Source organism: Haemaphysalis longicornis, unplaced genomic scaffold (assembly GCF_048455015.1).
Source record: "Haemaphysalis longicornis isolate Haplotype H1 unplaced genomic scaffold, Haemaphysalis longicornis Haplotype H1 scaffold_4, whole genome shotgun sequence".
Taxonomy (NCBI): Eukaryota; Metazoa; Arthropoda; class Arachnida; order Ixodida; family Ixodidae; genus Haemaphysalis; species Haemaphysalis longicornis.
In genome coordinates, this window is record NW_027526361.1 from 35,432,172 (window position 1) to 35,446,201 (window position 14,030).

At 46.8% G+C, this 14,030-nt stretch overlaps 1 protein-coding gene across 1 annotated transcript; it reads left to right on the forward strand.

Moving 5' to 3' along the window:
- Positions 1-3,581: 3,581 nt before the first annotated feature.
- LOC144178498 (NPC intracellular cholesterol transporter 2 homolog a-like) lies at positions 3,582-8,501 on the forward strand. Its single transcript, XM_077706404.1, has 4 exons — positions 3,582-3,742; positions 4,731-4,838; positions 7,554-7,732; positions 8,288-8,501. Exons 1-4 carry the CDS (start codon positions 3,643-3,645, stop codon positions 8,369-8,371), a joined length of 471 nt encoding a protein of 156 aa, XP_077562530.1. The 5' UTR covers positions 3,582-3,642; the 3' UTR covers positions 8,372-8,501.
- Positions 8,502-14,030: the final 5,529 nt, after the last annotated feature.

The window sequence follows — 14,030 nt, forward strand, 5'->3', positions numbered from 1 at the left end:
TTACCCGCCGCGGTGGCTCAGTGGCTAAGGCGTTGCGCTGCTGAGCACGACGTCGCGGGTTCGATTCCCGGCCGCGGCGGCCGCTTTTCTGATGGAGGCGAAAAGCAAAAACGCCCGTGTGTACGAGATTTCGGCGCACGTTAAAGATCCCCAGGTGGTCAAAATTAATCCGGAGCCCTCCACTACGGCGCGCCTCATCGCCTGCGTTGCGTCGGCGCATTAAACCCCACAATCAATCAATCAGTTTGTTTCTGGTTTTTCCTTTATTACACCACTGCTAGTGTACCGCGAAATAGAAAAGCTTGCTACCATAATTATTTTAGTTTTTACTGAAAGAAACACCCTCCGTTGGTTGTGGGAATTGAGTTGCATGAATTATTTTTCAAATGAAGCACAGTTGTATGTTATCTTTATGGTCCTTCTCAACAACAAAAAAGCAAACCCCGTGACTGCTTTAATCAGAGGAGTGATGATAACGCAGTCGAGCCATTGTGTACAGCTAACAGACCAAAATTTTTAGAAGCTCAGAAATATCCATCAATTTCATTAAATGAAACTTGAAAGGGCACAATAAAGGGGAATGGCCCCACGTATCTCTAAAGTGGCCACTCGGTATATTTTCTCGAAGGTAACAATGTCTCCGTGATGCGTCGTACACGCCATGGCAAAAAAGGCAGACATTGTGCTTCGAACCAGAAGAGGTTAAAAAATAGAATAAACTCCATAAGTTAAGCAGCAATGAATACACCACAAAAGGGCAGGTAAGCAATCAATCCTTTAGTTTGCTACAACGAATCATTTTCTTCATGGTTGCAAAAGTTGCCTCTTTGTAAGCACATTGTTTTCAATTCGTGTTTTCTCTTGCTTGAATTCGCTGACTTCCTTGAATTTTCCACCAATTTTCTTTTCGACAAATACGCAGTATCCTAGGCCTGATAGATAAAGAAACGAAAGCCATCACTAGGCAATTGATAAGTAGGCGATAGTTGCATATAGAAGCAAGAAAAAAAAATCGCGCCAATCCACCCCGTGAATGTGGTTGGAAAGCAAAGCTGTAAACGGCACCCATAACGATTACTCATGCGACGTCACTTAAAATCACTCACATCGCTCTACAAATAGTAAAACCAGAGAGAAGTAAAATGCTCTTAACCACACCATTTATTACTTCAAAGAGATATTCTTGGTTAGGGTAAATCAATGCATGATGCATGAACGGTGTTTGGTTGAGTTGTATTGGTGTAGCAGAAGAGTGGAAACTTTTTTTATAAAATCAAAGTAAGCTCCAACACGGTGTTAGACGATCTGACTTCTCCGTCTCTGCGCCGCGGACGGAGGCGACGAGACTTGCGGCTGAGAAGGAGAGGAGGAAGAAATACTTCTGTTCAGATTTCTGAACGGCCCAGAGTGCAGCCCTGGGAAGGGATTTCTTCTTCTGTGGGGCCCATATGCAGTCCGCGTGGCCTGTGTTCTGTCCACCCGCTGAAGCTGGGTAGGTAGAGAGGGCCTGGACAGCAGCATCTCCCATTGCTCTTGTTGGGTAGTTGACGGAAAGAGAGGAGGGTGCTCAGGGCTAAAGTCGCACACCCCGGTTACGGGGCGGAGTATTCCTACTTCTGAGAAAAATTTACATTCAGCGTCGTAGCGATTCGGATGCATTACGTGAAGACGCGTAGGCTGTGGGAAGGAGCCCGGATTGTATGAGCCGTAGGGTAGTTTGTTGTTCTCTGGAAAGGTCAGGGTAAGGCGAAGGTACGGTCTGTCTCAGAAGGCGATAATGCTGGGTTATCTCCCTGGACGTGACAAGCGGGTGACTGTCGTCGTGCAGCTCCATAGCACGGGAGGTGAAAGCGCAGGCTTGTTGGGTGGGCGTATTTGTTGCCCTCCATTGAAGCGTGAGGCGGTGTGCAGATGAGCTGAATGGAACCGTTTGGGGAGTGGTTTTTTAGCACGCGTGGTGCAGGTCAGGACACCCAACCCGACTGGTAATTCCAGTAGGCTTGATGGGAATCCGTGACTACCCTCCGAACCCCTGGTTGAGTGAGAGCCAAGGGGATGGCTGCCTCTTCTGCTGCCGTCATTTGTTGGGTCCTAAGCGTGGTACACGCAAGGAGGTTGGTTCTGGAGGTAGCCACGATGATGGCGTGTTGCTGCCCTCGATGTTTGGAGAAGTCTGTGTAGATAACTGCATGAGCCCACCGAGGGTGGTGTTTAGCGCTTGAGCCCGTGCTTTTCGTTGACCCTCGTCATGTGAGTGGTTCATATTTCTAATCAAAGGGAGAATCTTTATTTTTAGTCGCCAAGAGTCTGGGAGTACGTCAAGCGGAGTGACATTCTGGGCTGCCCAGCCAATCTGGTGAAGCATGCGGTTACCCGCTGCAGTTCTGAGTCGGACCTTCTGGTTAGAAAGATGGCCTTCTATCAGCTCTTCCACCATGTTGTGGAGCCCGTGCTAAGCAGCCTCTGTGTGGACGCACTCATGAGAAGACCAATGACCTGCTCAACCGCCTTTCTAATCATTATATAAAGAATCTCTATGTCTTTATCGTCGAGAAGAAGATAAGGGTTTGTCGTAAGTAACTCTCGAGAGGACAAAAAGCTTCAATTAATCGAAAGGTACCGGATTCTTTTAGCCCTCGCTTCTTGGTGGCAACTCACCTGATCATGTTTATGATTATATTAATGCTGTTTTTCAGGCGCTGCAAGGAGACGTCACTCTTGGTGTTGGCCTGGAAATGTAGGCCCAGGATCTTGATGCTGGGGTTTGGAGTGATGGCCTGGTCATCAAGGAGTATTTGAATGTATTCCTTGATTTGGCGTGAGCGCGGACGCCCAGGAGCTGTGATTTTTTTACGTGAACACTAGAGGCCACAGGCTTTAGCACATTGTCGTACTAAAAGTGAGATTCCATGAATTGGTGTGAGCTTCCTTTAATTTTTGTAACTCGTAGCACATGAGCAAGGTGCGCGCAGGGCCGCTAGACGGGCGTGAGTGGTCATGTGACGCTTTCACGTGGCATTTAGCGAGAAGGCAGGGGGTAAACCCGTAGATGTGCTTGGTCAGTACACCTTTTGTCTTCCCGTTTTCGCGTTGGCTCGTAGCTAAATCGGTAAGACAACGGGCTCTCGCTTTGTTAGTCTATTAGTTCCAGGTTCGATTCCCGGCGGTGCCAGTAAATTCTTTTATTTGTTCGCTGGAGTTTTCTGGTGACACCAACGGTCGCGAAAGAACCCTTGCGGGGTAGAGGTAGAAAGCTTTGCTTTAAAAACGACGTCATAGGGCCGTGAGTAGCCCTGGCCGATTCTATTCAATGGGCGCTCTTTCTCAGTAAAAGGTTGGTACTTTGACCGTTTCATTATCATTTTTTTCACTGATGCGTTGACGCCCCGGTGCTCCAAGTTAGCTGATATATCTGAATCCGCCAGACGACTAGTCTGACAAACAATATGGCCCTCCTCCCCCTATACCCGATAGCTTTATTCCCCAAAGTTCGATTCATTAGACAAGGAACATGCAGCCATCGGCACGCCGTGTCATCGCCTGCGGAACTATCGTAAGTGTTGTGTTATCAGCGCGTCTGGTCTTATAAAAGTCCCGGTGGCCTAGAGAACTGCTCACTGCAAAAGTCGCCCTCCAGCAACGATGGCCCGCCAATACGCGTCGCTCGCCTTCTGCCTCTTGGCCATCACCGCTCCCGTAGTTTACGGAGAGTTTTCAACCGTCCAAGTTGAACCCTGCTCAGGTAAGAAGCCGTTTTTGATTAGTAATGTACCTTCTTGTTTCGAAAGGTACTTTCGATACAGATCAGTCAGAACTTTTCTTTTTTCCGCAAAAAATAAACAGTCTAGGCAATTAACTTTGATTCTACCTGAACAAATTATTCTGGTTTCTTGAACAAGCTGGATGCCCTCGCCACCTGTATTTTTCGCTTGTTTGCATGGCTCGTGTATAATAAGTAATTTTAGTAGTACTACTTGTAGTAGCACTAGTAACAGCAGTACTACTAGTAGTACTGCTACCACACGTATTCGCCTTGCACTGCGAAATTCGGTTGCCGAAAGTTAGCCCAGTTCTTTAATCAACGCGGCCTCATGTTGAGGGTATCGTCATGTATGTATGCTGACTGCGAATTAAAGATTCACCCAGGTGTATTAGTGTACCGGATCTGGCGTTCGGCACGTAATCTAAAAAAAAAATATAAGGTACACTTGCGCTTTACTATCGTTAGAAAGGAAGGGAGGAGAGATGCGCACCGCTGCTTTTGTAGCTCGAGTGAGCAGCCTTGCTGGTGAAACTGAGAGCTCCAGAGTCGGCTCCTATCACAAGCCCACTCTGTATCTGTACGCATCGGTTTATCCAGGCTTTAAAGACCTATTTCGAATGCTTGTAAGCTCAATCCGCGTCCCGGCTTTCTTTCAGGACTTGTGATCCTTTTTTCGTTCATATGCTCCACATTTCCTAGAAAAACTCCGCAATAGCACGCAAGGTACACATCAAATTTTTATTGAGCGCACATTAGCCCAAACACAGTTTATCTACATTTTTATAGGGTTTTATTGCGGGTGGACTCTTAGCAGAAACACATGCTGTTAAGCGTCATTTAAGCGTCATTATTCTCCTTAGTATGGTTGTTTATTTGATCCTGTTTCGTTGAATGTGCGTTGATGTGAGACAACACAGAGCGTGTGTTTATTGAATTTCTTATCACATGTTTGTAATCTGTCTTGCAGAGGGATCTACAAGCTTCGTCGACGCCGTCCGTATGACCCATTGTTCGAAGCTGCCCTGCGTCGTAACCCTGAACGATAAACCCAGCGTCGAGGTCGACTTCCGTGCCGGTAAGAATACGTGACACCGATTGCGCCATTTCGGTGCTATTGCTCGTTGTAGACAAAAGTTCTTTTTTGCTCGCACAATTTACTTCTGTTGCCCCGCTGCTACTGGAACTGGCCAGCATTCGTTTCGTTCGGGCGATATTCCGATAAGAATTCAGATAAGGAAACGTAGCTGTGCAATGATAAAAACATCTCGCGACACAGCACGGCGAACGGCGCGCACACACGCCCACCTTAGTCTGGATGCGCTGCGAAAAACGTTGAAGGTCGACGCACGTCTAAGGGTAAATGATTTACTGTCAACTTGTTCATTTAATTAGCCGCTAACATAGAATGCAAAGATTGTCTTTTCACGGAGGTTGTTATTTAGGTTAATATAAATGTATTAACTTCCTATACGAACCGACAGATGGACAAAATGACTAAAATTTAAAGGCACGTATATCCTAGGAAATGTCGCCTTATTTAAAAAAAATCACTTTTGTTGTACGGCACCGTAACAATGCTTATAAAACCTAGTTCTGAACAAATTCATGCCATCTCGAAATCTGGTAAATGTTCTCCTCTAAAGGTATCAAAGGTGTAAATTGCTCTTTGAATAATGCCAACGCAAAAAAAAAAGGAAACACAGCAGCCGGTTACATTCCTGGTCTGGAAAAAAAAGGTCTGTTCCTGCCGCGGTGGCTCAGTGGTTAAGGTGTTGCGCTGCCGAGCACGAGGTCGCGGGTTCGATTCCCGGCCGTGGCGGTCGCTTTTCTGATGGAGGCGAAAAGCAAAAACGCCCGTGTGTACGATATTTTGGCGCACATTAAAGATCCCCAAGTGGTCAAAATCAAAATTAATCCGGAGCCCTCCACTACGGCGCGCCTCATCGCCTGCGTTGCGTCGGCGCGTTAAACCCTTCAATCAATCAATCAATCAATCAATCAATCAATCAAAAAGGTCTGTCAAATGCGGCGCCACCTAAATGGATGACAAAACCTTACCCCCATGGACTGGATATTCAGAGTTATGAAATTGTAAGTGTGAGATCAAAGTAACAAAATGTAGGTCGTTTAGGACGGGTTCAGTGCGTAGCTGAAGATCTACGACGTTTGACAGCTCTCAGCAGCCACTTTATCAGCAGCCGGTTATTTTTAGGTGACGTTATCGATATAGAGACGAAAACAGCGGTTCAAAATATACACCGCATGCTCTCATTGCACGTAGCATTCAGAAGGAGGAAGCATACTGCTGTGCTTGACGGGACGTGCAGGTAGTTAACAACTTCGCTTTATTCGAAAACAATAGGACAATGTGAGCAAAAAAGACGGGACTCGCACTTTATCCCACCATGTTGGACCAAATAACTTTTTACATTTCTTTGATTCGAAAAATTGAGCAGTTAATACCCCACTACAACATTGTTTTGCATAAAACGGTTCTTTCATCGATAAAAAAATTTGCATTTGAAAAGGCGTGTATTGAGTTACACATTTCCTAACTAAACGTTACGACGTTCCAAAAGTATATCCGACGGGTTGAAAGAGCACACAAACAGGAGCAGTCATTATGATGACCACAGTTCGAAGTGCGTAGCCCGACAGGAATCCTAAATGGGACTATCGTCGTTTAAAACCTAGCAATTCACACGTGCCAGATCATTGGCACTGTGCTTGCTTCTAACAGTGAACTTCAAGCTGATATTTCTATTTCGCTGTAATTGGACGAGGGTACCCATCTGAACACCGGATGCTTCAATAAGAAAAGCAGTGCGCCGAGCTCTTGATTTTTGTTTTGATGTTGATTACGTACCACTGTTAGCAAAGCCATACAGATGTGGCACCACTCCCTTATCTTACAGTAGGTTCTTTCACCGTAGTCACATATTTGGCTTATCCCTATCGAATAGTGCCATTCATAATTTAAAGCGCAGTCGCCTTGTATTGGTACTTGTACAGCAAGTAAGCCTATTTGTTCTTGACGGAATCATTCAGCTCACACAGCATGCCAGGTGGCGTCGACCGAGACGATATTTGGCGCGTTAATTGCTTGAAAGAGTCTCGATCGGGTAGGAGTGCCGCCTTACTGCATTTTTTTAATCATCTAGCCTTATTACTTGTGCTTTGTTTTAATGTCAACGTAATTGTAATTGCATCACGATAATCATTCTACTAAGGCAAGGCTGTATGTGTTCCTTGTCCACTTAATTCCGCAAATACCAGATACGCTTGCAGACGCCTTAATGTAAGAAAGAACGTTTTTAGTTGCAATTCCCGAATTTTGAAAGTGTCTGCTCAGACGAAATCGACGACAACACCGAATGTGTGCTTTTCTTGAACGCGCTAGAAAGGCTTTTTTAAAAGCTCAGTGCCGTCAAATAAAAGGCATTGTATGCTTTAATATTTTTTCGGCTGACAAAATATGGTATAATCTCCCAAAACCGTGTTTTCCTTTGAATTGGGTTTTTGTTCTAACTAAGTCGCAGCAGTGGTTGCTGAGTGACCAGTTGCAAATATTCAAAATGCGAGTATGCATCACTCGAATCTTAGCTCGCGAAGTGAGTACAAGCATGTTACCTGAAAGCGCTATAAACTGATCAAAAATTAATTTCCTAACAAAACACCCTTTCTTCTACGTTAACCTACCGCATGATCTGCGAAGTACAACTGAGCGACTGCGTATGAAGCTGTCTTCTTATCGGTGTGCACGTGTCCTCCTTTCGCTGCCGCCTCCCAGCTCGCGATTCCAAGACCCTTCGCGTGCGCGTCCTGGGCGCCATCGGAGACGTGAAGCCGCAGCCGTTCCCGCAGTTCAAGACAGACGCCTGCAGCTTCATGGGCGTCCCTTGTCCCCTGGAAGCGGGCAAGAGTTACACGGCCAAGTTTGATCTGACCATGTCTCCCTCTTTCCCGCCGGTGAGTACATTATCTGTCTTATGCACAATATATGGAAACATATAAAGTGTAATAAAAAGACCGGCACATATGCATGTTGTAAGCCACAAATCTTCAGTGCCTTCCTAAGCAATCCAAGAAGTATGGGTGTGGTTGTACTGAATTAAAACATGAAGACCGCACTATTCAGGCAGTTCAAGGCCTACCCAACCCTTTCTCCCGCTCATGGTAGTGTTTGTCAAAAAAAATTACAGTTAGGTGCCCGTACACTTTCCTTTCATAACATGCGCAGCTGGGCAAAATTGTTCGGTACGCACGAAAACGAACTCTTGTTCTCCTGCGCCTGCACAATTTAGTCGTTTATACTGAACTTACTCTTCAGTGTCCATCTGCGTACAGAAGACCTCCTTCCAGGATGCTTAAACCATTCTTGATACGCGGTCTTATGTACAGCTTTAAAGCGAAAGTTATGGCTTCTCTGAACAGCGTAGCAATTAGACACTGAAACGGCCGTCATCTCGCATCTACATGCTGCGAAAGAAAAGGTAACAAAATTTACTTTGTTTCTGTGTGCAGGTCACCGCAAAGGCTGTCTTCAAGGGCCAGGATGCTGCTGGAGAGTTCTTCTGTTTCCGCGTTCCCGTGGAGCTCAAGCACTGAAGATCTGCTTTTATGTTGTCGTACACAGGACTTTCTGGTCGGTATTTCAGCGTATGTAAAACAAGAAACAGCGAAGAAAATAAGCAAAAAAAAATAGATGTGGGTGTATAATAAAGCTTTAACTAGTTTCCTCCTTTGCTCCGACTCTATTTTCTTCCCTAACGCAGCAATTGCCCCATTTAATGAGTTTCAAAAACACACCTCTACTATGAACCATCATCATCACCATCATCATCATCATAATCGTCGTCGTCGTTGTCGCCGTCAACAACAGCCTGTCTATGTCTAAGGCAGGACAAACGCCTCTCCCATTGACCTTCCCCCCGCTCTCGTCCTGCGTAGCTATTTCGGCTCTTTAATGCGAGTTGCCGTGAGTACTCGTATCCGTATATCAGTATTGATGCGGTACAATTAAATGGCCCATTAAGTAGAAAAGCCACCGTATGGCGTCTGTACAGCAAAGCGGAAGATAAAATGTCCAGCGGCGAGAAGAAATTATATGTAAAGTTACTGAGTAGAAAAGAAAATTCGGTAACATGGGTTCGGATGGAAATAGAAGGCAGGGCCCTGATAGTTCAGTCGAGTGCGCAAGCCCCACACTGTTTCACTCCATGGTTTGTCTGAACGAAGAAGGGCCTAAGTAATGTGTTCAGGATTTCGACTTAAAACGACAACCAACTATGCACGCGACTCAAGGTACAATAAGCTTGGCGTTGGTTGGCATGAAATAGTGAGAGAGAGGGTGGTGGGGAAAGAACTTTGCTTGCCCAGAAGTATAGAGAGAGAGAGAGAGAGAGAGAGAGAGAGAGAGAGAGAGAGAGAGAGAGAGAGAGAGAGAGAGAGAGAGAGAGAGGAGGAGGAGGAGGAGGAGGAGGAGGAGAAATAAACGTGTCTCAAAAGCAGTCCGCCCTGGGGAAGAGTTCTCATTCCAGGACCCCTTGAGTCCATCCGGCTTCTTGGGCTCTCTGCACCAGCCAAAGCTGGTCGTCAGGGTCCGAGCTGGACAGAACTCTCTCCCAGTGCTCAGGGGAGGGGAAGGGCAGGTTGGGTAGGTGGGGGTTCTTAGCACAGCCCCACATGATATGATAGAGGGTGCCCCCAGCCTCGCACAAGCGGCGTTGCGAGGAATACAGGGTGGGGGCCAGAATATGAGCTCTAGTGGGGTGGGGAAAAGTGTTTGGATGCCTCGGAGGTGGAGCTCTTGTTCTTTAGTGAGGATTTTGTTCGCAGGGGGATATAGCGTTCGTTCCAGGCGGTAATGCTGGGTGATTTCGTGGAACGACAAGAGGGGGCAGACCTGCCACTGCTCGCCGAACTCCTGGCTTGCCCGGTGGGTCAACTCTCGGGCACGCTGATGGGCAGCTTCATTGCCAGACACGGCGGAGTGGGCTGGAGCCCAAATAATCCTCACGGGATGTCGAGGAGGATGCTGTAGTAGAATTGTTCTGGCAGGTCGTGATATGCAACCGCTGGAGAAGGTTCTACATGCTTGTTGGCTGTCTGTGATAATTATTTCTGCAGAGGTTTGTGCAATGGCTAGGGAGATGGACGCTTCCTCCGCTTTCAGATAGTGGATGGTGGGAATTGATGCGCATGTAACGAGGTTTTCGGTTGTAGAAACGACAGCGGTCATAGCTTTTCGCCCTGGATTGGAAGCGGTGCTACAGTCTATACAGAGAGAGAGAGAGAGAGAGAGAGAGAGAGAGAGAGAGAGAGAGAGATAATATTTTATTCACAGGTAGAAAGTGAGGAGGTGTTGTAGGGAGCGCTGCGACATTCAGACGCCTCGGTCCAGGCTTCTGCTGACGGCTTCTTGAATGAAGTCAATCAGGCCGCGTTGCTCCTCTTCTCTTTTAGGTGAGGTCAGCCACTCCCTAGTGTATTGTTTTCTCATGTGGATGTATTGAGGGCACTGTCAAAGAATGTGGTCTTGGGTATTTGTAATTTTGCACCGTGAACATGATGGCAAGGGTGTTGTTTTGTCATATCTGATGAGATGTAGCCTCGCAGGTGTTTCGAGTGTTCCGGCTTGTGCCTGTCGGAATAGGGTTTGCTGCTGTCTTGTTAGGTTAGGGTGGGGAGCTGGGAGTAGTCGTTTCGCTGTTTTGTATTCTTTAAGGTGAAGTTGCGGGGGAGTTCGTTCCTGAGAGGTCGGACTTTGGCAGCCGTTGCTGGGATCCCGGTAGTATGCGTCTCGGGCAAGCTGATTAGCGTTTTCGCTTCCCAGTACCCCGGGCGTGGCCAGGAATCCAGTATAGCTTCACAGTTCCTTGAACATGCTTGAATAGGTGTGCCGCCGAGCGGGATGTATGACCGGAGTCTAAATAAAAGGCGACATGCCCTCTTGTTGTCGGTATAGATATTTAGGGGACGGGCTGGTTGGGAGAGGTAGATAACAGCTTTGCCAATGGCGTATAGTTCCGCTTCTTCTGCTGAGTTGAACTGTTTGTTCCCTTCTGTATAGGATCTGTTGAGCACCGTCCAGTACGCGACAGCCCACGAGGTGCCTTTTCCCGCCGCGTCCGTGTATACATGCATTTGCTGGGGTTCTCTTTCCGGTTTCTTATTGAAATATTTGGCCCTGATGGCTCTTCGCTGTGCGTGTCTAGTGTCGTACATATTACCGGGAATGGTTGCTATCTTTAACTGCTGTCTGTCTATAGGCTCTATCTTGCAGTAGTCGTGCACCGTTGCTTGGGAATCATAGCCGATCGATTGTAGGAGTTAAATTCCGGCCTTGCTTTGCCTCAGTCTCCTAAGTTGGTTGTGTTTGTGGACTGAGACAATTTCCTCAATGGTGGCTGTGGTGCCCATGTCCTCGATGACCTTATTACAGGTGGTTATCGGTAGTCCTAAAGGTATCTTTGAAGCTTTTCGTAGTAGTGTCTCCAATTTCTGCAGTTGGGTCTTGGCGTTTGGATAAGGAATGGAGTATCTTATGCGAGATGTGATGAGTGCTTCCTTACGTCGGAGTAGGTCTTCTTCTTTAAGTCCTCTCTGCCTATTGGAGACACGTTTCATAAGTTGGAGTAAATTGTTCTCCTCGTTTTAGAATCCTGTTTGCTGTGGTGTGGCCCCCACCATCCTTCTGGAAGTGTTGGCCGAGAATCTTGATAGTTGGCAGGGTTCGGATGGCTGTGCCCTGTAGCGTAAGCTGGATGGGGCGTGGCTTCCATCTTCTGGTGGTGACCATGATTAGTTCCGTTTTTTTCGTGGAGCATGTCAGGCCAATTGTTTCGGCTGCTTCTTGGATTTTATTGAGGGCCTCTTGTAGTTGTGTTTGAATATGTCCAGGGGAGCCTGTCTTGATCCATATGGAGATGTCATCGGCGTACATGAGGTGATGTACGCCTTCCACCTGTTTTAACAGCCTGTGAATTTTAAGGGCTGCGAAGTTGAACACGGTGGGAGATAGTACTGCACCCTGTGGTATGCCTCGTTGCGTATGGGGGAATGGTGGTGTCTCATGTTCACCTATGGAAATCACGAGAGAGCTTCCTCGTAAGAAATCCCTGACGTAGTTGTACAAGCTTGGTCCACAGTTGCTGGCGGCTAACTCCTCTAATATGGCATGGTGGTCCACGCAATCAAATGCCTTCTTGGGGTCAACTGCGAGTATGGTCTTGAGTTGCGCCAAGCTTGGTTCAGCCATAACTTCTTCGTGGAGTGCTAGGAGGGCATCTTGTGTCGACAGATGTTGTCTAAATCCCAGCATGTTGTACGGAATGACATCAACTTCTTCAAGGTGATCGTGCAAGCTCTGTAGCACCATACGTTCCATAAGTTTGCCAACGTTTGCCGAGAGCTTACGGGCCCCACGTTAGTCAGCCAGGAGATTTTGTGTCCTGGAGGCTTCTTCGGCCATCTGGACGACTGGTAGCTGGAACAGGGTACCGAGCGAGAGAGAGAGAGAGAGAGAGAGATAGATAGATAGATAGATAGATAGATAGATAGATAGATAGATAGATAGATAGATAGATAGATAGAGAAAGAGAGAGAGAGAGAGAGAGAGAGAGAGAGAGAGAGAGAGAGAGAGAGAGAGAGAGAGAGAGAGAGAGAGAGAGAGAGAGCCTTTTAATCAGTGCTACAGGGGTAGTGGAAACCTATTCCGTGAATCCATGTGTTGCCCAGCCGGTTTAGCCCCGTTGGTCTGGTCCTCCAGCCTACAGCTGGTCAACCTTGTCTCTTACAGCCCAGGAATAGGAGAGGGTGGTAGGGTTGCATTGGTGCGCATTTTAGAATTCTATGTTGGAGAGTGCCTGGCTTGGGACAATTGAGCAGCTCAGAATTAGAAAATCATACGCAAGAACGAATATATTCATAACAACCTAAACGCTCAAGTGGATAGACCAGTGACGATTACAACTGCCGTCAGAAGCTCGCAACCTTTACAAAAATTCCCATTTTGCAGCGGTGTCAACAGACGAACCAAACATTCCCCCATACCCCAAATTCAAATTTTAGGCGTTTAACGCACCTAAGCTGCATTTGGCTATAAAGAAAGCCGTAGTGGAGGGCTAAAAAATACTTTTACCACCTGTATCTCGTTAAGCGGGCGTTTCCGTTTTCAGAATCATAAGAAAAGCGGCCACAGCGGCCCGGATCTAACCCGTATCCTCGGATTCGTCAGCACCTGGTCTTATATACGGGGCGGCGTCAGAACAGCCCGTGACAAAGAGCACAACAACAAAAGACCATAGCGACAAATGAACCCGCGACAAAAGGGCGAAGCGTCTAACAGCGCAGCAGAAAAACAGCGCGCTTTTATGGAACATCTAATTGAGCAAATATTTACGTGTTTATTGTGTGTACAACCGGCGGAAGTGTGCAAAATGCTATCTATCGGATTTTCTTACGCTCCGTTACTGTTTATCAAGAAAAAAATGTTCGGATTTCGTTACCTTCGGAGAACGCAGCTTATGGTTGTTAAAACTTGGGCGCATGCGTTACAGGCTTGACGTAAACATTTGATGCTCGGTTTTTTATATTATATACTATATTTATGCGATTTCTAAGCATAAAGAGTTAGTCATATTTTTTCTCAGAACGCAAAAAATGTCCCATTATTGCTCCGTGAGCTACCGGTAGTAAGCTGACGGTCCTTCTATTGTAGTAATTATTTTGCAGTGTAGTAAGTCAATTTGAATTGGTACTTTATTGTTGTTCTTAACGTGTGCTGTACGACAATACTTTCGCATTTTCGGTGCTTCGTTACGACAGCCGGAGGAATGGAAAACTGTGTTCACATACCACACAATAACTCCTTGCCTGCTTATCGATTGCGATGGCACATATACGGATAAAATTTTAGGAAAAAGAGAATGTGTAATTGTAAAAATGTGGCGCAATCGCCCGTAACGTGGAATCTTTATAAATTACGGTGGCCAAGAAATTCAAACCCAGTAACCCCCGGATTTCGCGACCTGCGCAAGTTTTCCTGAGTCGCGAATGCTCTGGCCTAGTATAACCGTCGTAATTGGTCGTTGCGCACTGGCAACAATACTGGAATCGGCCTGCCATGATTGTTCGGAAACATGACAACAAAACAAGTTCGGGGCACGAGCTTGCGGAGCTGACTGAGCACCTGTTGCGGGAGGCGTTCGACGTGCTGGCACTGCAGGAAGTGTACATCTATAGCGACACGCCGCGCCTGCCGGGC

What these genes read in the sequence shown, in the direction of transcription:
- LOC144178498 (XM_077706404.1), top strand. Translation starts at nt 3,643, where the DNA reads ATGGCCCGCCAATACGCGTCGCTCGCCTTCTGCCTCTTGGCCATCACC. An exon ending in CCAAGTTGAACCCTGCTCAG is followed by an intron (nt 3,743 to 4,730) that starts GTAAGAAGCCGT and finishes TCTGTCTTGCAG; the next exon opens with AGGGATCTACAAGCTTCGTC. An exon ending in CGAGGTCGACTTCCGTGCCG is followed by an intron (nt 4,839 to 7,553) that starts GTAAGAATACGT and finishes GCCGCCTCCCAG; the next exon opens with CTCGCGATTCCAAGACCCTT.